Source organism: Populus trichocarpa, chromosome 19 (genome assembly GCF_000002775.5).
Source record: "Populus trichocarpa isolate Nisqually-1 chromosome 19, P.trichocarpa_v4.1, whole genome shotgun sequence".
Lineage (NCBI taxonomy): Eukaryota > Viridiplantae > Streptophyta > Magnoliopsida > Malpighiales > Salicaceae > Populus > Populus trichocarpa.
In genome coordinates, this window is record NC_037303.2 from 10,147,878 (window position 1) to 10,171,804 (window position 23,927).

The 23,927-nt window shown below is 33.4% G+C and overlaps 2 protein-coding genes across 4 annotated transcripts; both read left to right on the forward strand.

Annotated features, from left to right (window-relative positions):
• Positions 1–927: 927 nt before the first annotated feature.
• On the forward strand, positions 928–6,783 carry LOC112325373 (replication protein A 70 kDa DNA-binding subunit C-like). Of its 2 annotated transcripts, XM_024591886.2 has the most exons (11): positions 928–1,065; positions 2,770–2,905; positions 3,413–3,689; positions 3,791–3,890; positions 3,968–4,092; positions 4,212–4,293; positions 4,398–4,530; positions 4,651–4,808; positions 4,940–5,458; positions 5,587–5,716; positions 6,596–6,783. In XM_024591886.2, the coding sequence occupies exons 2-11, from the start codon at positions 2,774–2,776 to the stop codon at positions 6,602–6,604; spliced, it is 1,665 nt and encodes a 554-aa protein (XP_024447654.1). In that variant the 5' UTR covers positions 928–1,065; positions 2,770–2,773; the 3' UTR covers positions 6,605–6,783. The 2 variants fall into 2 exon arrangements, with proteins under 2 accessions (XP_024447654.1, XP_024447655.1); XM_024591887.2 differs by lacking the exon at positions 4,398–4,530 and having other exon boundaries at positions 4,719–4,808.
• An 11,346-nt stretch (positions 6,784–18,129) lies between these two features.
• Positions 18,130–21,492, forward strand: LOC18108346 (protein NETWORKED 4A). 2 transcript variants are annotated; one of them, XM_024591848.2, is made up of 2 exons: positions 18,130–18,587; positions 19,690–21,492. In XM_024591848.2, exon 2 carries the CDS (start codon positions 19,690–19,692, stop codon positions 21,340–21,342), a length of 1,653 nt encoding a protein of 550 aa, XP_024447616.1. In that variant the 5' UTR covers positions 18,130–18,587; the 3' UTR covers positions 21,343–21,492. The 2 variants fall into 2 exon arrangements, with proteins under 2 accessions (XP_024447616.1, XP_006371311.2); XM_006371249.3 differs by having other exon boundaries at positions 18,133–18,587; positions 19,703–21,492.
• Positions 21,493–23,927: the final 2,435 nt, after the last annotated feature.

The window sequence follows — 23,927 nt, forward strand, 5'->3', positions numbered from 1 at the left end:
CATTAATTTTTTTTCTTGGAATTAATTTTTTATTTAATTAAACGATAATAAAAACAGTCACACACATTAAAGCGATTTAATAAAATCTAAGAAAAAAAAAAGATTTTGCAAGGATATGTAAAAAGAACACCAACTGATATTAGAAAAAAAAAATGGTATTGTCTTATTCGAAAGGCAAGCAAAAATTTACCAGCATTTAACCAAAAACAAAACTAAAAAGTTGAGAGTTAGATGCAAATCAATATATTTGATCCCGGAATGCAAGTCACGAACCAAATTATCTTTAATAACTTTGTTCCTTAAAACCAAGTTTTTATTTAATCAAATAATAATAAAAATAGATACACATAAGAAATCAATGGAATAAAATCAAACAAGAAAAATATTATATAGGATTGCATAAAAAAACCCTTTTAATATTATAAAAAAATGTTGGAATCTTATTCATATAGCAAGTAAAAATTAAGTGATATTTTATTAAAATACCATAAAAATTTGTTTAGTTTATTCATTTCAATTGATCTTAATTAAAATCAAATACTTGTTGGGTCGGACATCCCATTTATATATTTAATTAATCTATTCCAATTAATTTATATTTAAATAAAAAATAAATCAAAGGTAAATAAAAGGGCCATTCTATTTTTTTAAAAATAAATACAGATGACAGGTTGCATGCCATCCTAGTTTTCGACCATCGGACATGCTGTTGGAAAATTGGGCGTTTGGAAGTTTTTTATTCCTTAGTAGTTAAGTGTGCGGGACGATATTTTTTATTTTATTTTAAATAAATGGGTTATTCCTTTACTTTATGGTTACCTCTACGTGGAAAGAATACACAAACACAAAGGAGCCATACCTTTGCTTTAATTTCCTTTACTTTATGCTCAGTTGCATGTGGAAAGAATTATTAACAAACACAAAACTTTTCAATTATCTTTGCCGCCCTCTCTCTATATAGAGCCGAGCACAAATGGTAAAAAATAGAAAACAAGAACACAAAGGAAAATTAGGCAAAGGCTGAGGCAGAACTGCAGAGATTAATTTATTTTCGATCAAAACAAGGTAATTAGTAACCCAAAATTACAATTTAATTTTTCTCTTCTTGTTTTGGGATGTTTGTTAAGGATTTGGTGAGTCTCTCGTGTGTGTGTGTTGAATATGCTAGTTTTGCCTTTATTTTTTAATTATTGTTATAGATGCTTTTTTTGTCTAATTAATTGAATATATATATATATATATATATATATATATATATATATATATTATGAGTTTGTTTCGATTATTTAGATATTGTTTTATGTTTTATTTTTGGTTATATATATTTAGTGTAAGTTTTCTTATTTAGGATCTAATAATTTCATTTTTTTAATATGTTAATTTTGCTTTTATATGTTAGTTTCTTTCTTTTTTTAATATGTCAATTTAGCTTTTCTATGTTAGTTTTGTGGTTTTTATTTTTGAGTATTGGGTCAAATTTGTTTCACTAATCCATTAGATATATTTTATGGTTTTTGTTTGGTTTACATGTAAAATTTTATTTTTTATTTTGGTTATTACTTCAACGCATCATCATTTGTGTTCATTTTTAAAACATGAAACAATAAAAAGATTTTAGGTTGAACCATGAAAAAGATAAGAAGAATTGATTCTTTTTTTTTAGAAAAAAGAAAAAATATTGATTTTAGGTTTAACTATGAACACAATCTTGCCATAAAAAGATTCAGTAACAGTTGAGCATTACTACTAGGTTGATATATTTATAGTTACCATTGATCAACAATTACAAAAGCTAAATAATAAATTTAATGAGTAGACTATCGACCTTTTTTTGGTCGAGCATAGCTTTTGATTCTACAAATACCTAAAAATTATTCAATGCTAAAGATTTATGCTTGCTTATTGACAAGATCTACCTTAAAGATTTTTTCTGACCAAGAAAAAATTTATTTGAGATTTTAGTTGCAACATTATGAGATTAAATGTAAAATTCTCAATTATTATCAGGAAGATTTACAAGTTTTATAAACAAATGTATACTTAAAATTTCACCAAAATTTATGAAGAAATATTGACATAGTTTTCCCTATAACGGGAAGTCCCAAGTTATCGACTAAACTTGTTTCACATTCCAACACAATTTTATTTACCTGATCTAATCATCCTGTATCATTACCCCTATTAATCAATGTTTCTCAAATAACTTTATCCATACAAATATATACAACAATTATATACATATATTTACTGAGTACAATGATTCCATATCCTTAAGAAACTAATATTAAATACAATATATATAAATGTCAGAGTTAATTTATGTTTACATGCTAAGCTAATTAATATTCCAGTTCAAAATTTATATTGTGGATCTAGCCTATAAAATCAAAATATGCAATTAAATAATTTACTATAATTATATTACATTTAAAAAAACTAAAATTGATAAGTGAATTACTGTAGATTGTGTCTAAAATTACTATGGATTGCGCTGCGCTGTTTTTCTTGGAACCACATGTTATTTATCTGCCAAGCTTTGATAACTGTTTTTTTGCTTCTCTAAGGTAATGCTTTTTAGAAATGATAAAATTATTTGATTTATCATTTTTAATTTGAGCATGTTTTCATTTATTGTTTCCCCCATTCATTTTAAATAAAATATTTGCAATACATGCCCCTCAATTGACACTTCATATATTCATTTCGTTAATATTAGCTTTGTTGTTTTTATCATTGCTCCTAATATTTTTTTTTATTAATCATTTGCAGGACAATGGCTCTACCTATAAAAGAGATTAAAACATACCACTTCTACCCTTCATTACGAGCGAGGGCATGTCGTGTTTGGATTTCTAAATTTAATGGCCAGCCAAGAAGTTTTAATTGTGTTTTTGTTGATAATCAGGTAAAATTTATCATGAAAATACAACCACTAATGAATCTTATTTTCTATATATTTAAATGTTTGAATAATACATCTCGCTTCCAAAAAGTACATTTATCTTTTATTCTATACATCTTTTATATGCAACTTTCATTTTTACAGTGGTCTACAATAATTGATTATAATATATGTGCAACTTGTTTGGAATAATGCTTTACCTTAAACTAAAGACACGTTTCTTAACTTAGAAAATCTTCCTTAAAATTCATAGGCTTTATACCTAACAACCAATTTACACATCGTAAGAAATATTAAGTCATAAAATCTCTTAATTTCATTATTAAAACCAATCTTTTGTCTTAATGTTCCTGTGGTACCAATACCTTGCTTCCAAGGTCAAAAAAACCCTTCTTTAAATAATTTACAAAACCTTATTACATATTGCATTGAAAATTCTAATCCATTTGGTTGTTGACATGGTGAACAATTATTTTTTTCCATTCCAATATTAATCTTCTTTTTATATAGGGTGGAGCTATTCAAGGTTTAGCTAAAGCAAGGGATCTCCCAACATTTGCAGCAACAATTATTGAAGGAAATCACTATGAAATCAAAGGATTTTATACTTATGAAAACAGAGCAGTAAACATAGTAGTTGCTGCCAATAATGCTATAATTGATCTCAAATCTAACACAAAAATTGCAGCCATTGAACCTATTCAACCTTACGTTCCTAGATACTACTTCAAATTTATTGACTATGCAAATATTATCACCAATTCAAAAGGATCCAGAATTCTTACAGGTTTGCCATCTACTTCATTCATTTATCCTGTTATAAAACATTTCTATTATTTAATTCAATTTGACAAGATCACTTAAAAATACTCATTCCTATTTTTTAAGATGTCATTGGAAGACTTAAAGCATTGCAACCACTCGAACAAGTTATGGTTCGTGGAAAGATGCTCGAAAATAAGAGAGAATTCATGCTTGAGAACATATGGTAAGTTCAAAAATAAAATGCAATTACTTCACTTCTATCAAACTTATTGATCAAATTTGTTTTACTTTCTTTCCAAGTGGAGAGGAGCTTCACATAACTCTTTGGGGCGATAGTGCCCAAGACTTTGATGAACTCGCTCTTCGCAACCTACCATCTCCAGTCATCATTGCGTTTGCTGGATTTCGTGTCACAGAATTTAAGGGTAATTTCAACTTCCATTTAATTTTTTTTCTTAAAAAAAAATCTTTCAGATTTTTATTGTCATTCTAATCCAACTAATCCCCCTTTCATTTGATTAAAAAAAACTCTTTTGTTCACAAGGAAAACCAAATCTTAACAGTACAGATGCCTCTCTTTGGTACTTCAATCCAGACATACCAGAATGTTCAACATATAAACATTTGTAAGTTATCCCAACATCAACCATCTCTCTTATGCTTTACCATTCTCAAATTTTTTCTAACTAATTACTTTTTCATCATATTTTAAAATCAATTGTGCATTCAGCTTTGCACAACTATCTGTTGAAATCCAACAACTCCCCTCATCCTCGAATGCTGTTTTATCGATAGAGGAACAAATCAAAGAAAATAGGAGAACAATACATGAGATTCTTTGCATGAACCCTTATGAGCACAAGGTTATTTTTTTCACCCCTCTATTATTAACTTTGATAACATACTTTAGCTTCTTCATATAATTAGTTTTTCAATTTCATTTAACCACATCCATGTAACATATATTTCCTTTATGCTACCAGCATTTGAGATTCACTTGTCAAGCTTTGATTGTTGACTTTGATTTTTCCAATGGCTGGTGGTATCCAAGCTGTCCAAAATGCAACAAAAAACTTAGTTGGGGCGAAAACATTTACACATGCGTGGATCATGATGCTATCACCTCTCTTCCAGTTCCATGGTAACTCATCTAATTTCTCAACTAAGACAATATTAAGTTGTTAAATAAAAAAAAAGCAAACAATTGATGTTCCTTATATACATTATCATAAACTCCTTATTAATGAACATGTCATCAATTTTATATCATAGGTTTCGCTTAGAATGCATTGTTACTGATGGAGAAGATGTCACTAATTTCCTTCTATTTGGGAAAACTGCTGAGAACTTTTTTGGATCATCAGCCTACCATTATGTCTATGATAAAAAATTTATTGATCCTTCAGTTATTCCTCCTGCCATGGCAGCAAAGTTAAACAAAAGCATGATTTTTCAGCTTCGTTTTGGTGCTTTCGGATTCACCACCAACAACAGATGTGAAATTATCATTACTAATATCTTTGATGACACCACAAATAAGAACATCCATCCTCTAGAGACACCACTTATAGAAGCTAAATCATCTACTACATCCAAGACATCTACTCCATTAAGCTCTACAAAACAGGTTCTTATAGGTCCATGTACTCCACAAAATACAATCACACAACTCAAGATTGCTTCTAGTTCCTTGAAGACACCATCCCGGAACATATCGCTAAACAAGGAAACAAGCTTGAATTATGAAGCACGACGTGCACTTGATTTTGAAGCTACAACACAGCAACTTAGGCAAGTTTACCTTTCCTCACATACTTCTTTTACATTTTTTTTTTTTATCTTTGACACATGCTAAATTAGATGGTTCTTAACCTATGATTCTTCTACCATGCATCTCTTTAACTCCTTGATTAAAATAGTATTGACGATCAGTGTGGCAACGTAATTGAAGCTGAAGGAAGCCTGGGAAACATAGCTACATCTGATACATTTGATCACTTACTTCCACATCTGAAAAAACAACGAACAAAATCCTCATCATCCTCAAAGGTTTGATTTTAAACCTCACATTCTTTCATTACTTCTTATTATTATTTGTGATGCTATGCCTGCAACTTTTTACTCTTATTTTACATTACAAATCATTGTCTGAGGTATCCAACATGCCTTCCATGTGTTATTTATTTTCTGATTTTATTTTTCTTTTATTGTTTTACAATTACCTCTTTGTCTTCACTTGACAGCATATAATAGATGTGCTATTATCTTCTTTACATGCTAACGAAAATATTGGATACAATTCTTAAAAGGGAAAAAATCATTCCCTAGCTAATTTATATATCAATATTAATAATTTTCTTTAAAACCAATGGATTAGTAGTTAAAGATATATGTATATTAACAAGAATATGATATAAAAAAACATAATTATTATGTGCACGCAACAAATATAGTCAAATAAAGAAGAAACAATTGCAACTATAAATGTGCATATGTTACTTAAATTTAAAGGCATGAAAAATGTAATGAGAATTGCAACAAATATGATTGTTTCCTTGGTGGACGCCATAAGACTTGGAATCAATAGGACTTTAAAGAAAGTTTTATAATGGCCATACAAACTGTACATACAATAACGTGAAAAAAATAAGCATGCTAAAATTTTATTTTCTTGTCTCATCCACACATTTAACTTCATCTAATTCACAAATGCGGACAAAATTTTCAAATTTTTGTGGAGGCTATTTAACATGTCCAAAAAAAAGAAAGACATTAACTAAAACATCAAATTATAGCGAAAGTTTTTTCTTTTATTGTACAAATTATTTTTCCATGTTATTTTATGTTACACATGTCTGCAACACACACCTTTCACACATCCTTTCTTTTTTTTTTGACACAATTTATTTCATTATCTTTCCATCGCAGGAGAACTAGCAATTTCTCTAATAATGACTTGGATTTGGATTTCTACAACAAGAAGATAATTGCTACCTTTGCAATTTTGATATAATTTGCAAACAACACTGTTCTTTAAATGCCCAACAATCTAGCAACTTATTTGCACTTTTGCTATTGTTTATAACTTTATCTATATTATCAAACCTTTGATACTAGACTTGCCTACAATTCTCTTTATCATTACCTAGCAATCTTTTTTTTTTTTTTTTCCATGGATGTTATTTTTGTTCCAACAAAAAATATTGCACCTCCATACACGCAACCTAGAATCGCCCGCAGCAAAGCGCACAAAGTCAATCCATCCATCTATCTAGCAATATACTAAAAGCGCCTAGTACCCTGGGTGCCTAAGTTTGCCTAGGTCTGCTGAACATCGCCTGGAGTTTGCAAAGCCCCCTAGACAAGTTTAATAATATTATTAATATGATAAATAATATTATTTGTATTATATTGTTATTATTTTTATTATAGTTAATATAATAATTAATAATTTTTTTAAATATTATTAATCTTGAATTAAAAACAACCATTTGATTTGAAAGATAAAATTACAAATTATTGTTGTTATTATTATTATTATCATCATTAATAAATTTAAAATAAAATATTATTACTACCAAAGAAAAACCATATATTTAATTTGAAGGATATAATAATAATAATAATAATAATAATAATAATAATAATAATTATTATTATTATTATTATTATTATTATTGAAATAAAATATTATTACTACCAAAGAAAAACCATAGATTTAATTTGAAGAATAAAATTATCATTATCATCATCATCATCATCATTAATAAATTTGAAAAAAAATTATTATGCAACCTTAAACTTGGCCAACTACCAAGTCCAAGTACCTTGGACTTCACTGCCTGTCAAGTCCATGTGTAATGGGTTTAGCAAGTGTGTTAGATCTACGATACCTTAGACTTGGTCGTTTGCCAAGTCTAGGGGCCCCTTAAACTTGGCCAACAATCAAGTGCAGGTACTGTGGACTTGGAGTCCAAGTACACTAGGATTTGGAGTTCAAGTGTAGTGAGTTCAGCATGAGTGTTTAACCTATGCTACCTTAGACTTCGGCTCCTGTCAAGTCTAGGTACCTTAGACTTGGTTGCCTACCAAGTCCAGGAGTCTTTTGGACTTGGCTGCTACCTTAGACTTCGGCTCCTGTCAAGTCTAGGTACCTTAGACTTGGTTGCCTACCAAGTCCAGGAGTCTTTTGGACTTGGCTAGCAGCCAAGTCCAGGTACTATGGACTTGGAGTCCAAGTGTAGTGGATCTGGCAAGTGTGCTGGATCCACCCTGCCTTGGATTTGGCCCCTCTAAAGTCCAAGTTCTTAGTCTTGGTGCCTGCTAAGTCCAAGTGTAACTTGGACATGGACACCTACCAAGTCCAGTTAACTTGGACTTGACCGCTGCCAAGTTTAAAAGTAGTGGTTCCGGCGTTGCAGTCAGACCCAACGCTTTTGGATCTTAGATTTTTTTTGATATTTTTATGAGAATAAAAGGTGGGCCCGCGACGTAGCGCGGGCCACCTAACTAGTATATATATAGTCCATCTAAAATATACCAATATGAATGTCTATCATTGTTATCATTAGTCTCCTAATTCCGGGAGCGATAAGTCAAATATTGAATAATGTCGATATCAATAAATTATATTGAAATTGTTGGTCTTCTAATTCCAGAAGCGACAAGTTAAATCTTGAATAACGCTGATATCAATAAACTATATTGATATCATTAATCTCCCGATTCTAGGAGCAATAAGTCAAATCTCGAATAATGTCGATATGGATAAATTATATTGATATCATTAGTCTTTCAATTTCAGGAACGACTAATCAAATCTCAATTAATGTTAATATCAATAAACTCTATTGATATCATTAGTCTCCAAATCCCAGGAATAACTAATTAAATCTCAATTAATGTCGATATCAATAAACTCTATTAATATCATTAGTCTTCCAATTCCGAGAATGACTAATCAACTCTCAATTAATATTGATATCAATAAACTCTATTGATATCATTAGTCTTTCAATTATGGGAACGACTAATCAAGTTCAGAAAGTGTCGCTATTAATAAATTATATTGATATCATTGGTCTTCCAGTTTCAGGAATGACTAATCAAGTTCAGAAAGTACCAATATCAATAAATTATATTGATATCATTAGTCTTCCAGTTTCAGGAATGACTAATCAAGTTTGGATCTCATTCAATTTTTTTTTCTTTTTTTTCTTTCATCATCTCCAAATCAAATTTCTATCAATATCAAATACAATTATAATAAATTTGCATATTATAATTAAACAATGCCTTAAATAATTATGCTATAGGTTAGGAACCTACCTATAGTGTGTGATGTCCAAACTCTTACTCCACATTGTGGCCTACTTTGTGAGGCCCAAACCCATGTGTATAGGATGGGCTCAGACCCAGCCCAACCTGATTTGTGTGGTCAGGTAGATGGCCCTACAAACCCTTTTTGTTCTTTTTTTTTTGTATAAGTGAACTAGACCTAGACCAGGCATACCGGCTGAGCTTAAATCCACTCAATATAATTTGGTTATTGGTCTAGCCCAGTGATCAAATTGATAGCATCCACAGAACATGAATTATTTCACGTTCTGCATGCTTGTTGTAACAATAAATTAAAGAAGATAAGAGAAGGAAAGTTACCTAGGCTGGACAGGGCGTTGCTTACTGGTAGAGCTTCAGTCGTGGTTTGGTGTATAAGACGTTGGAATGCTTTGGAATTACTTAATCTTTATTAACTCAATGATGATTTATATACAGCCATGAAGAGTGCAACAAGAACGCATGATAAGCTCTCCTAACAACCTGATGACAGAGGATTAATTCAAATTCAAACTGTAGAGTCCTAACAACATAAATATTCCTGAAGACCAGCACAGAATCCTAACTATACAACATCAATATTCCTGAAGACCAGCACTGTGAATGTTGCTTTTTGACATCCCTCCTCAAGATGGACGACCTTGAGTAAGTCCAATCTTGTCCTTGAGTAGTTCAAACTGATAACGAGGAAGTGATTTTGTCAATGCATCAACGAGTTAGTCATCAGAGGAGACATGACAAACCCGAAGAACTCAAGACTAAACTCTTTCGTGGATAAAATGGAAATCAATGGAGACATGTTTCATCATTGAATGAAAAACTGGATTTGAACTTAGTTGTGTTGCACCAATATTATCACAATAAATAATAGGAACTTGATTAACCGAATATTGAAGTTCATTCAATAATGAACATACCCAGCTGATTTCTAAGGTTGTGTCAGCCACAGAACGATATTCAACCTCCGTTGATGATCGAGCAATTGTTTGTTGTTTCTTGGATGACCATGAGACAGGATTCCGACCTAGGTATAGAATGTAGGCACTGGTGGATGAGAAGTCATCCTTGTTCCCCCCTAATCTGCATCTGAAAAAGCATGCAAGTGTGCAGGTGATTGATGATGCAGAAGAAGACCTACATTACTGGTGCCTGAGAGATAACGCAGTATGCGTTTGACAAGTTTCCAATATTCTTCAGTCGGCTTGTGCATGAACTGGGACAATTTGTTCTTAGCGAAAGATAAATCCGGTCGGGTAAATGACAGATATTGAAGACTTCTAACAGTGGCGTGATATGCAGATGGATCAGGGAGCAACTCACCCATTGCAAGAGTGGGAGGAGGACCTGGTGGCAATGGAGTAGCCATAGGCCGTGAGTTGCTCATGTTGGTACAATGCAGGAGATCTTGAATATATCTGTGCTGAGAAAGCACCAACCAGTGAGGATGTGATTGAATTTCCACACCAAGGAAATAAGTCAGAGACCCTAGATCCTTCAGTGAGAACCGCTTGGCTAAGTTTTGAACAAGGAGGTCGACTGCATGCTCATCATCACCGGTGATGATAATGTCATCCACACATACCAATAAATATAGAAGATGTCCATGATGTTTAAGAATGAACAAGGACATATCATTTACTGAATTTGTGAAGCTGTTATCAATCAGAAAGGAGCGAAGTTCATGGTACCATGCTCGTGGTGCCTACTTTAGCCCATAGATGGCTTTACGCAACTTGCAGATGAAATGTGGTCATTCTTTGTCTACAACACACGCTTGGTGGATGAGAGCATTAAACTCATCCTGCATGGCATGACGCCATTTAGGTTCCTTTAAAGCATTCGTAACAGATGTGGGCTCCTGAATATCAGTTGAGGGAAAATGTGTATGAAAGGTGAGTTTCCTGGTAGGTTTGTGAATATTGTTCTTTGATCTGGTGGTCATGGAATGAGAAGGTGCAATAGGTGGAGCAGGGGGAGGGTGAGTGTTTAGAGGGGATGGTGAGGCGGGTAGTACAGAGGAAGGTTGTGTGGGTTGCATGGTAGGAGGGTTGTTGTTGGCTGTTGTAATGGAGCTGCTGACAGGGTGTGCTGTAGAAGGTGGAATTGCAGGTGGCTTGAATGGGGGAGGCATAGAGACAGGTGCCACGATAGAAATAATATGATAGAAATAATAGGAGGTATCCATGTTGGTAGAGAGGAAGAGTTTGATTCAGACTATGATTGTAGTAAATTAGGATATGAAAAAGTGGACTCATCAAACTGAACATGACGAGAAGAAAAAAATTTGGAAGACTAGGGATCAAAACAGATGTAAGCACTTTGAGATAAGGAGTAACCAAGAAATATGCATGGTTTGGACCGGACATCTAGTTTATGAGCCGAATATGAACGTAGCCATGGATAACACAAGCACCCGAAAATGCACAGTTTAGCATGGTTAGGAGATTTTTTAAAGATAAGTTCAAATGGAGAAAAATATTGTAATGACCATGAAGGCATCCGATTAATGAAATAAATGGTAGTGGAAAACGCAAATGACCAAAATTTTTGAGGTAATGAGGTATGAGTGGGAAGTGAAAGACCAGTTTCCACTATGTGTTGATGTTTGCGTTTAGAGATACCATTATGTTCAGGTGTGTGTGGTGCGAAAGTATGATGAGAAATGCCATGTAGTTGAAAAAAATCTTTGAGAGCTGTAAATTCACCTCCATTATCGGAATAGAAGGTGATGCTTTTATGGTTGAAATAATTTTCAACAATGGCTTTAAAGCGTATGAAAGTGGGCTTGACATCAGATTTGTGTTGCAAAGGATAGAACCATGTATAACATGTAAAATGATCTATAAAAACAATATAATATTTAAAGCCATCAATGGAGTACATAGGAGCAGTCCATACATCAGAGAAAATTATTTCTAGAGGAGCATGAGACTCTAAAGTAGAAATTGAAAATGGAAGTTTGTGACTTTTGTTACATTGACATGCATTGCAGGAAAATTGTTTTGTCATTGAACAAATGTTTAGCTCATTTTTGGAAATGATAACATTGAGAATAGGTAACGATGGGTGACCTAATCGAAAATGCCAATTTATTGGTGCAATTTTGGAAATAGAAAAAGCAGTTGGAGAAGAGGATGTTGTATTGAACCCTGACCATTCATAAACGCCACCTTTGCTCTCACCCTGAGCGCGAACCACTCCCGTTAGCAGATCCTTCACAAGAAAACACCAAGGGAAGAATTCAATAGAGACATTATTGGTTATACAAAACTGATAAATAGAGATAAGATTTTTTTTAATGTCAGGAACACAAAGAATGTTCTTGAGATTAAAAAAAGAGGAGTCTGAATGCAGAGTTGAGGAGCCTGTATGAGTAATGCGTAAACCTGTACCATCTCCAATCATAACATCGTCTGAGCTAGTATATGGAGTGTGAAGAGACAGATTGTGGAGATCAGCGGTAATGTGGTGAGAAGCACCACTATCCAGCAGCCACGAAGGAGTGCTGGTTACATTGCTGGTAGGAGTGCTGGATTCATTGCTAGTTACAAGATGAACCTGTGGCTGCCAAGGGTTGGAATTGTTGCTGCTTTTAGGAATAACTGTTTTTTGAGGGACAAACCTGAATGAGGGGCATCGTTTCGCCGTGTGCCCTTGAAGGCGACAGACCTGGCAGTATCCCAGGTAAGGACGGGGACCAGGTCGTTGATGATGAAATCCCTGATTATGAGTTTGTCTTTGTGGTCTTGAAGAACTGCGGAATGAAGTGCTCCACTGTGGTGAGGGAGGAGGAGTATATTGGCCAAAAGAGTTCTGAGATCGATATTTAGAACGATTAACTGCTGCATTGGCCGTAGGAGAGAACTGTAAAGAGGCTTTGTGTGAAGTATTTAGAGAGGCTTCAAACATGAGTAATTTTTCATAAAGCTCATCAAAGGTAATGGAGCTGTCTCTTGCTTGTACAACACGCACAAGTTCTTTATATTCATCACCCAATTCTTCCAAAATTTTATCTATGATGTCCTCACCATCAATGAAAGCACCCAGCATTGCTGATTCATCTGCCTGTGCTTTAATAGAGTGAATGAAATTAGAGATGGAAAGAGAGCCCTTTGTGAGAGCTTTGAAGCTGGCCTTGACTTGCTTGATGCGGCCTCTAGATGGGGTGACATATGTTGATGCTAAAATTGTCTAAGCTTGCTGAGATGTAGTAGCACAATCAATAAACGGGATGATAAAGTGGTGAATAACTCTAATGAGATCATTTAAGATGAGTTGATCCTGACGTATCCATGCATGGTAGTCAGGATTAAGAGTGTTTGAGTTGTCAGTGATGAGATATTGTGGTGGACAAGGTTTGGTTCCATCAACGAAACCTTGGAGATCATAGCCTATAAATAGTGTTTGGAATTGCAGCTTCCAGGACAAATAATTGGAGTTGGTGAGCTTGAGAGAAGCCTGTGTCGTGACATTAATGGTCACCAGGTTGGGCAAATTGGTGTGAAAGTGGCTGGTGCTATTTTGATCAATCATGATGAGAAGGATGATGGAAGAAATAAAAAAAATTGAAGATGCTCTGATACCATATAAGACTTTGGAATGCCTTTGAATTACTTAATCTTTATTAACTCAATGATGATTTATATACAACCATGGAGAGTGCAACAAGAACAGATGATAAGCTCTCCTAACAACCTGATGACAGAGGATTAATTCAAATTCAAACAGTAGAGTCCTAATAGCATAAGTATTCCTGAAGATCAGCACATAATCCTAACTATACAACATCAATATTCTTGAAGACCAGCACTGTGAATGTTGCTTGCTAACATGGTGTAGGTGAGGCTGGTGGCTGAGAAGGAACTATTGTTGCTATGATAAGAGATGAAGACCTCTAGTGCTAGCCCTAATTTGCTGGAGTTGAAGGCGTCAGTCTGATGTTGAAACCAACTTGCCAATGGGTTAATGAGCTGGTTGAGTCCTTGTTGCCCACGAGAGTTTGCTGCTACTCAAGAGAACTCTGTTGCGGTTGGGACTGCTAAACAAATGCTGAGGGAATATTGCACTATTATTGCTGTTGTGAGTTAGTGGAGAAGATGAAAACGTGGCTGTGATGATTCTTAATAGGGTCTCTTATCATTAATTGTTTTTTTGCTAGAATAGGGAGTTATAGTTTTTGGCTGGAATAAGAGAGTTGGTAGTTGTTTTCGCAGTGTGTTTTTCGGTATCTAGCTACCCCTTTTTTTGAACTAATAAGCTCTTATTTATTGATGGATCCTTAGAGGGATATTAGCTCTCCTCTTGGTTTAAATCTTCTGATCAATCTTTGCAAACTAACAAACTTTGTACCCTTTCATCAGGCTATCAAAGGTCGACTGAGTCAGGGGTTTTGGACGTTCAATGCAGCAGATCACAGGCGACAATCTAGAAGGAACCATGCTAGGGACATAATATAACTTCAGGTATACTAGAGGAGTGTCTCCTTTTGTCTTAGCTGAGGCATGACAGTGCATTTAATGGCTCTATAAAAGGGTCTCCAACCAGCTTTTTCATGGGAGAAATGAAGGAGAAAATGAACAGTGGTGCCAAAACAGCACAATTTTGTCCATTTTAATTCATTCCTTCTTTATTTGTGATGTAGTCCTTCATCTTTCAATTTTGTTGAATTCAGCTAATTTAGGTTAATTTCTAAAAATTCCTTTCGATTAAGTCCTTGGTCATGTTAGTTTCGACCCTCAATTATCATTGCCTTCTACAATATGGCCCTTGATCTCAAACTTCTTTAATTTGGTCCTTAATTAAGCCTCAAACTTCTAATTTCTTCAATTCCACCCCCATTTGCAACTTGAATTGGATCCTCAAATTCACATGCTTTTTGCAAAATGATCCTTGGTCTCGAATTTGATTTTCCTGCAATTTTATCCTCGATTTCACCTAAATGAATCTGGAAAAATTCAATCTGGTCCTCTAAAATTTCAATCTTCTCAATTAAGCTCAAATTAAGCTTTCAAACTTATTTTTTCACCAATTAAGCCCCTAATAAAAATTAATTTGACCTATTAAAAGCCCATTTAAGTCTTTGCACTTAATTAATTCTTTTAGTTTGACCCAAATTAATTCTTAAACTTAATTAAACCTTTAATTAGGCCTGTGATTAAAAATTAATTTTTATATAAATTCATCCGATAATCATTTAATTTAACCTTGATTTTTGCATTTTCTTTCAATCTTGGGTACAATTGAATTCCTGATGTTGTTCAAAATCTCAGTTTGGTTTCTCAATGTGTTTAAAACCCTTATCAGTTTATTCTTACCAAGTTGTTAGTCTTTTATTTTTTTGTTTTATTTTATTTTTTGTTTTTAATTTAAAAAAATAATAATTTTAAGGGAAATCCAAAATTGGGTTATGACATATATGATGAGTTCTAATTTGAGCGAAAGTTCAAGTGAACATCAGTGGATATAAATCACACTTGCCACCTGAATCTCTTAATCTAATCCTAAAGAGGGATAAGCTCGGGTCCAGAGCTTTTATTGATTTTTATGAAGTGTGTGAAAACTTTAAAAAATAAAATTCATGCACATTCAAACTAACATATTAAAGTTAATGGATAAATAAAATTAACATATAAAATTAAATAACATAAATGAAATAAAAATAAATGCTCAATAATAAATGGCAAGAAAGACATTAAAAGAGAAAACACATACACATAAGCTTGACCCTAGTTCTTAGTGAAGTCATCATGTTGTCATACTTAGCACAATGTTTGGACTTTCAAAATAAAAGGGAAATTGGAAAAATAAAGAAAGAGGAGTTGCCACCTAATAATTAAAGGAAACTCAGAATCCTAAAATAAACATTGATTTTAAAGATTCAGATAAGAGGTTGATTATATTTAAGGGAAGATAGACATCACATTTACCATATCTTTTCAAACAAAATGTTACCTTTACTATATGCTTTCTCTTAAATTATATGCATTTAACTGTCTAAATTATTTTTTGATCTTATTTGCAATTTATTTCTAATGTCTTTTGTGAAAAATTCAACACCCATTCCTAAAAATACGAGACTCGTCGATTAGACCATTTACAAAAAAATGATGTCCGTACCTAAATACAGAAGACTCATCGATCATGCTATTCATAATATTAGATGTTTATCCATAAAAATAAGAGACTTTTCAATTAGACCATTAAAAAAAGAAATTTGATGCTTGTCCCTGAGAGTAGAAGACTTGTCGATTAGGCCATTTAAAAAATTTGATGTCCATCCTTAAAAATTAGAGACTCGTTGATTATACTATTAATGAAATTTGACTTTCATTCCTAAAAATAAAGGACTTATCAATTAAACCATTCAAAAAATTTGATATCCATCCCTAAAAATAAAAGACTTGTCGATTAGACCATTCACAAAAAACTGATGTTTGTCCCTAAAAATAAGAGACTTGTGAACATAATTTTTATTCTTGTTTGAGAAATAAATATTTACACATTCATGCATGCACAAAAAAATAAAAGCATAATTTTATGAAAAAGATGTTGTAGAGCTTAATAGCCTTCATCGAACCTTGTAGATAGCGCTTAATACTCTCATCTTCTTTTTTTAGTGATGACAAACAATGTTATAGAGCTTTTCTTCATCAAAATGCTTATGCTAAAATGGTCTATGAGATACACACATGGATCATCAAAACTAAGGATAAAATTAGGGTTTAAGTTATGGTATCAGGTTTGGGCCATCTCCTAGAAGTTTATTGGCATAATCTTACATATTACATTAAAGTTTTACAATATTAGCTAAGCTACTATGAAAATTTTGCAAGGTTAGTCAAACTATTATAACTATCTATGTTCATTTTAATGAAGATGAAGTCCTTTTAAAAATGAGTATTTCGATAGTGAATAGACCTTTACCTATAAAGGTCATATAATTATACCTTTTAGGTTCATACCACTACAAATCTAACTTTCACACAAGCCCACTTTCTATTAAAACTACTCAATAAAGCCTTTGATGAAGAATGATGGTGGCTCATCTTATGGTAATGCTATTTAATCCTCAACCTTTCCTTTGTTGCATCTTGAATATCTACTTAGAGAATGCCCCTCATAGCAACACGAGCTATTTTTACAGGGGCTCTGAGAATAACAACAGTATCCTCTCCAAGTTTTTGCTATGTTATTTTGCTCTTACTTCTCCTTGAAAAGGAGTTGTCTACATATGTTAAAAGGTAGATGTGGTGATGCTAACAAAGGCACCATCTACTGTGGAGATGTAAGGCCTTTAACTACTCATGTGTGCTACTCTTGTGTGGCCACAACTAGCATTTTTAGTAGCTGAGTTAGATTTTAGAGATCTTGGTACATTGGTGGAGCTAGAATTGGTAGTTAGAAGGGTTGTGACTCTTCCAAGCCTAGGAATTTATTGGCTGTCAACCATGGAAAGAAACAAAAAAAATGTGGAAATACGAGAATTAATGAAACTAGTTTTTTTTCTTAAAGTTAATTTCTCATAAACGAAACCATTAATGAGGTTTTTGAAAACCTCCAAAATATTATGATCTTTCTAAGGCTATTGTGAATTGAAAGGCGTAGGAGGCTAGGCTTGAATAATTGAAAGTCCTACAAAGTAAGTCCTTCTAAAAGATTTGCACCATCTGATTTCTAAGTCAGTTTATGTAGAATACGAGAGCCTTGTGAGGTTGAGTATGTGTATGTTTAGTTGTGGAGTATTTAGGTTTGAGAAAGATGAAGAAGATGAAGTTTTTTTTCCCTCTGGAAGACGATCCTTTACCTTGGATTCTAGGCTATTCATATAACCTTGAACCCACGTAGGTGTGTCCATGCAATGGTAAGATGACGAATGTGCTTATCACCTATAATATTAGATTACATGGGAACGAAGGCCTAAAGTGGCAAGGGGTCACTACAAATGCAATCCCAGTTTTGGCTTGAAAAATTGAAAAAAAAAAAAAATTTCACAGCCGGAAAAACCCAATAGACTGAATTCATTCATTTACATGTGTGGAAAGAATGGATTAACATGAAATCAATACTCCCTCAAATCAAATCAAATGTAGTTCATAACAAAAGGAAAAATAAAGTAAATGGGAAACGTCCAGCTGGTAAAGACGAAGCAAGAACAGTTTCGTTAGCCTGTGATTTGTCTTTATTTAGGCCCACCATGCTTCTTCATTCAGGAAATTCGTTGTCCACTGGCATGCATTGAATGTGAATTTGGTGGGATTTTGAAAATTTTGAAATGAAAGGGCGGCAACCTGGGGGACTCCACCCCATGAAAACTGGCAGGAGTAGATGGGTTGAGGGATTTATGTATTATATTGCTTCTCTCACACTTTTCTCTTTGTCTCCATTTCCTAATCCCTTCTCTCTCTATCTCTCCCTCTAAAGGCAAAGAAAATAGAGGCCCAGAAAAACCCTTTTCAGTTAGTCAAAAGGATTTGTTAAAATCAAGGCCACATCCATCGCTCCATTCTTATCATCTTTCTCTTGCTTTTTTCTTTTTCTTTTCTTGCAGTCAGTCAGTCCAAGATCTTGAATTCTTCCCACCAAGGTCAGTGAACTGCTATGTCCCTTTTAACGTGCATCTTTTTTTTTTTATATATATATATATTCTCTGTAAGAGATGCTTGCAACGATACCTTGAATTCATGGATGAACTTACCTGATTTATTGATGTTATTCAAAGCATGATTTCGAGATTATTTACGGTTTCCGATTTCTGTTTTATCTGAATTTTAAAACAGGAATTTGTTTTTTTTTATTTTTTTTAGAAAAGGTTAAAACCGACAACCCTATAACAACTTCTGGACTGAACTTAGTGGCAAGGCTTTGCCGCATGTTTTCTTGCTGTCTTAAGAGTAGTTTTTTTATAACACTGTTTGAGTTTGATGGCCAAGAAACACCTGAAGGGCCTATTTCATTTGTTTTAGAAAGATCAGTACCAGTAGGTGGAGGGTGTGTTTCGCAAATTGTAGTTCAGGTACTCTGTTTCTTGTTAGTAAGATTACAGATCAGCCCGCTTTTGACCTGGTTAGTGTTATGTCCAGCCAGTCTAGGATGAGCTTTGAAAGTGATAAAGCATTGGTTGGAGTGAAGAGTAATGGTAGAGAGAAATGGAAGACCTAATTGTTTGCCCATTTAGTAAAAATGAAAAACAACATGGAACTTCTTGTTGTAGTTCAATTGATCTTCCACAGCATGTTTGGTTTTTCTTCTTGTTTCCAACTCTGAAAAATAACATAAACCTAATTTACTCTGGAGTTTGAATTATTATTCTTTTAATTGGTCTGATTGTATCTTTGTTTTTTTTTTTTTTTTTGATTCGCAACTTCTTTTTCTTCCCAATCGTAACTGTTTTTTTAGCTCTCCCGTGCTAACAATTTAAGTGGCCGATTCAGAACCATCAATCCTATCAACTTTTTTTTAGAACTTGTAAGAGATTCGGCATTTCTGTGAGTGCAACTGCATTACATAAATCACAATGGAGCCCTATATTGAAGTGCACTAACCTGTTTCAATTGCTTATGAGCCTATTATGTTCCTTGATCATCCGATATGTTCTTGATTCACACTAGTTGACTTCCAATACTCATTTGCTTGGATGAAATTGAACAAGGTTTTGTTTAATTTATTGGGGGATTTTAATGGTAAAGATGTTGATGACAGAGATGGAGCGGAGTGTCAAACAAATGCTGAAACTGATTGAAGAAGATGGTGTATCTCTTGCAAAGAAGGCTGAAATGTGTAGGCAGACCAGGCCAGATTTGATTTCAAAAATTAAGGAATTCAACAGCATGCAACAATCATTGGCTGAGTGCTATGAGTACGTGACAACTGAATTAACCAATAGCATACCATCAGAGTTCGATGTGCAGGGTGTTGACAATTCTGAATCAGGCCATGGCCATGACCCTCCTCTGCTGACTCCCGATCAGAAGCTGGGTTTTCACAAGGCTAGTAATCGAGCCCCTTCTGTCAGCTCCCATGGTGCTAGCTCTGATCTTTCATTAAAGGAAGGATCTGAATCATTCTCATTTTCATCATCAGATTCTGAATCAGAATCTTTCAATTCTTCTGGGAATGCCTACTATAGCCTCCCAGTGAACACTGATCGTAGTGAATTGCACAAGAAGATTATTGTTATGGGGACTGATCTCTCAAGTATGGAAGAGAAGCTCCGGATGCATGAAGAAGAGAATAGAGATAGCATGCTGAACGGAGAGGAAAATAGAAATTATGAAGAGCTACTGAGTAGAATAATCGGCTATGAAGAAGAGCTGAGGCTTACAAAGGTAAAACTCCAGCTATCAGAAGATGACGTTACCAGGTTGAAAATCGAGCTTGAGAAGAGTGTGTTTTTTAGGGATCTTTCAGGGACTTTGCAAGCTCAGCTTGAATTGGCACTTAAAGACATCCAGATGAGGGAGGATGATCTTCAAGTGGAAAGAAAAAGGGTGTTGGAGCTGCAAAAGAAAGTAGCTGAAGGTTCAGAAGAATTGCAAGGTCAGCTTAAGGTGGCTGAAGAAGAAATAACAATGCTGAATGCCAAACTCAATACAGAGAGCAGGCGCGTTCTAGACTTGCAGGAGAGGATCACATGCTACAAAAGTGATCTATCTGATCATGATCATGAAATCAAGGCATTAAAAGATGCACAGGAAAATCTCTCTGTGGAGAAGGCACACCTGCAATCTGAGATACTTGACCTGTCCGAGAAACAGAACATGTTGGAGGTAAAACTGAGAGAATGGGATTTACAAGGAAAATTCATGGAGGATAAATTGAGGCAATGTGAGGCTGAGAAAATGCAAATGAAAAATTTGCATGATGCCCAGGAGATTGCTTTGCAAGGGGAGATCAGTCAGTTGAAGGTGGAACTAATTGACCGAGGTGAGCATGTGGAAGTTCTGAACAAAAAATTTGACAGCCTCAAGTCTAAATACGATATGCTTATGGCCGAGAAAGATGGGATGAGTGCTAAAGTAAACACACTCATTGCAGATGTGAATTCCCGAGACAATCAAATAAGGCAAATGGAGGGGCATCTGCAACAGTTGCATACTGAACATGAAAAATTGATTGCTGGGTCTCAAAGTTCACGGAAGCTAGTGGACGAGTTAAGATTGAAAGTAGTGGAGCTGGAGAAGGAGGTGGACGGGCAGAGAGTCGAGCTTTCAGCTGTGGCTGAGGAGAAAAGGGCGGCAATTCGACAACTATGCTTCTCTCTGGAGCATTATAGGAGTGGGTATAAAGAACTTCGTGAAGCATTTCTTGGGCACAAACGGCATTCAGTCATGGCTTCATAATCCCATTACTGGTCCAGTATTGTTTTCATTGCTCAACTATGTTATGCATTACCCCCTTGTGGTCTTGCACTTGTTCATGTAAACTTTATTACCTGTTCTTAAACTCTCGCTTGAAAGCTTTGGACATCATATTTTTGGTATTTTGGCTCATGATTGATCTTATTTTGATGGTTATGGAGAATGCTCAGACAACATTGAAATCGATTATGCGGATTCGATTCTGGACAACTTTGGACCTGTGGCAGGACATGAGCAAGTTTATGCTTAGTTCTTGTTCTAAAATATATTTGCTAAAGTACCACCAAATGTTCGTGATCATAACCAGGATCATGACCATTAAAGGTTTGCAATGGTGCAAACTGTGAAGCAAGGGAAACTGATTCATAATCATTCAAGTGCATTACTAATTTATATCACATTAATATTTATGCATGCATTTTTTAAAAAAAAAACTAAAGGTGAAAGAGATTTTACTATAGCTCAAGACTCAGTTTCCTACTCAGTATAAAAGTGTAATTACGATATCACTCTGAATAAAAAAAATTTGAACTAGATATTAAAGGGTAGAACGGTTTTTTATTATGATACAATTGTTTTTTTTTTAATTGTATGGAGTTAGATTGATAATTATGTTTTATTTTATATAGTAAAATTACTAATTTATATCTAGAATAAAATAATTTAATACCTACTATTTAGGGATATTTTTGTATTTTTACTTTTTTGGAATAATATAATTACTTTCATGCTTTTAAGACAAAACCAACAAAACTCACCTATGGGCTTTTTTGTCATTTTATATTGTTTTTGCTGTAAATTTCAAGGGTACTTAGGGACATCGATGTAAATTATATTTATTAAATATAATTTTAAAAAATAAGTTGGCGCGTGTTGAGCACATGTAAGTGTGTGGACGACCCCTGCATTATCTGGGTGGTGCATGGTGGGTCGTTTGATGACCAAACATTGCCTTTAGGGGTGACTTTTTAAAGGGTCCTAGCGCCCCGACTTGATAATACAATGCATGTTCCAAGATTCATAGCGGTTTGGCTCTGATGATCATTTCTTTTCCCCTTTCTTCTCTCTTTCTCTACCTAGATTTTCACACTAGCCCTTTAAAAATTTAAAAACAACACTTTAATTTGTTGGTTCTTTAAATTTAGTCTCATTTCTTTTTATTATGAGGTTTGTTTTGTCATCTTAAATAATATATAGAATTTGGTTATTATTCTTTTGATTACTAATTTTTTTTTTGGAATCAGTTCTTAAATTGATTTTGTTTTACGATTTCACCCTCTTTTGCTTTTCTTATCAAATTTAATCCATTTTTTTTATTGCCAATTTTTTTATTTTAAGTCATAAATGATTTTATTTTAAGATTTTCACCCTCCTTTGTTTTTTCCCTATCAAATTTATTCCCTATTATTTTTATTGCTATATTTTTTGCTTTGACGAGTTTTTAAATTAGTATTTTTAAATGGACTCATAATAAACTTATTGATTGGATTCGGATCCAAGATTTCACGGGTTGTGAGTTTTTAAAATTTGATCAGGTTTGAGATATTTGCCCGGGTTTACTTGATTTTTACAAATGTTTTTCAATTTTTCCCCCATGTTTTTTTTTAATCTTTAAAATTTAATCTTTATTTTTTTAATTGTTGTTTATTTTATTTGGCATCATTTTTTATTTTTTCAAATTTGCATCATCATTGAGTTTTTTCTATCAAATTTCACCGTCATTATTTTTATTGCTTTTGCAAGTTTTTTTTACCAATCTTATCCTTCAAAATTAAATTGGTTAAGAATTAAGCTTTTTGATATTAATATTTTGTTACTGGTTTTTTCTTTTTGTTGTTGCTTTTTTTCCTTTACAAGTTTTTTTATTAATATTTTTCTGCGATTTCATTCTTCAAAATTAAATTTATTAAGAGTTAAGTTTCTTGATTGAATTTAGGCTTAGGATTTTACGAGTTGTAGGTTTTAGTGATTAGATAAGGTTTTGAAGGCTTTCCTAGATTTGCATGGTCTTTTATATCTCTTTTTTTAGAGCTTATTTTTTCTTTTTTGTTTTCTTTTCTTACCACCTTTTAATCTATAAATAATCTATAATTTTTTTAATCTTTTAAATTTGATGCTCATTCTTCTAATAGCTATTTATTTTGTTAGGATTATTTTAATTTTTTTTAAATTTCATCATCATTCTTGTTGCTTTTGCAAGTTTTTTTTTTAATATTCTTTAATGATTGCATCCTTCAAAATTAAATTGGTTGATAGTTAAACTTATTAATTGAATTCGGGTTCAAGATTTAACAAGTTGCAAGTTTCTAAGAGTAACTCAGGTTTAAGAGATTCACTTGAATTTATTTTGGTTTTTGTTTTTTAAATTGAAGTATTTTTTATAGTTTTTTTAATTTTTATAGTTTGTTTTTTTGTTAGGTTATCATTGAGTTGTTTAATAAGTTTTAATATGATTTTTTCTAATCTAGCTTATAATAAACGCAATTCAGCATACTTTTCTTTTAGTGCAGTACCAGATCGTTAATTGTAACTCACAAGAAACGGCAAAAACTATTACTGGTGCTGCC

Coding starts and splice junctions, on each gene's coding strand:
- LOC112325373 (XM_024591886.2), top strand. CDS start 2,774: ATGGCTCTACCTATAAAAGAGATTAAAACATACCACTTCTACCCTTCA. Junction 3,690..3,790: donor AGGATCCAGAATTCTTACAG/GTTTGCCATCTA, acceptor CTATTTTTTAAG/ATGTCATTGGAAGACTTAAA. Junction 5,459..5,586: donor GCTACAACACAGCAACTTAG/GCAAGTTTACCT, acceptor TGATTAAAATAG/TATTGACGATCAGTGTGGCA.
- LOC18108346 (XM_024591848.2), top strand. CDS start 19,690: ATGTTGATGACAGAGATGGAGCGGAGTGTCAAACAAATGCTGAAACTG.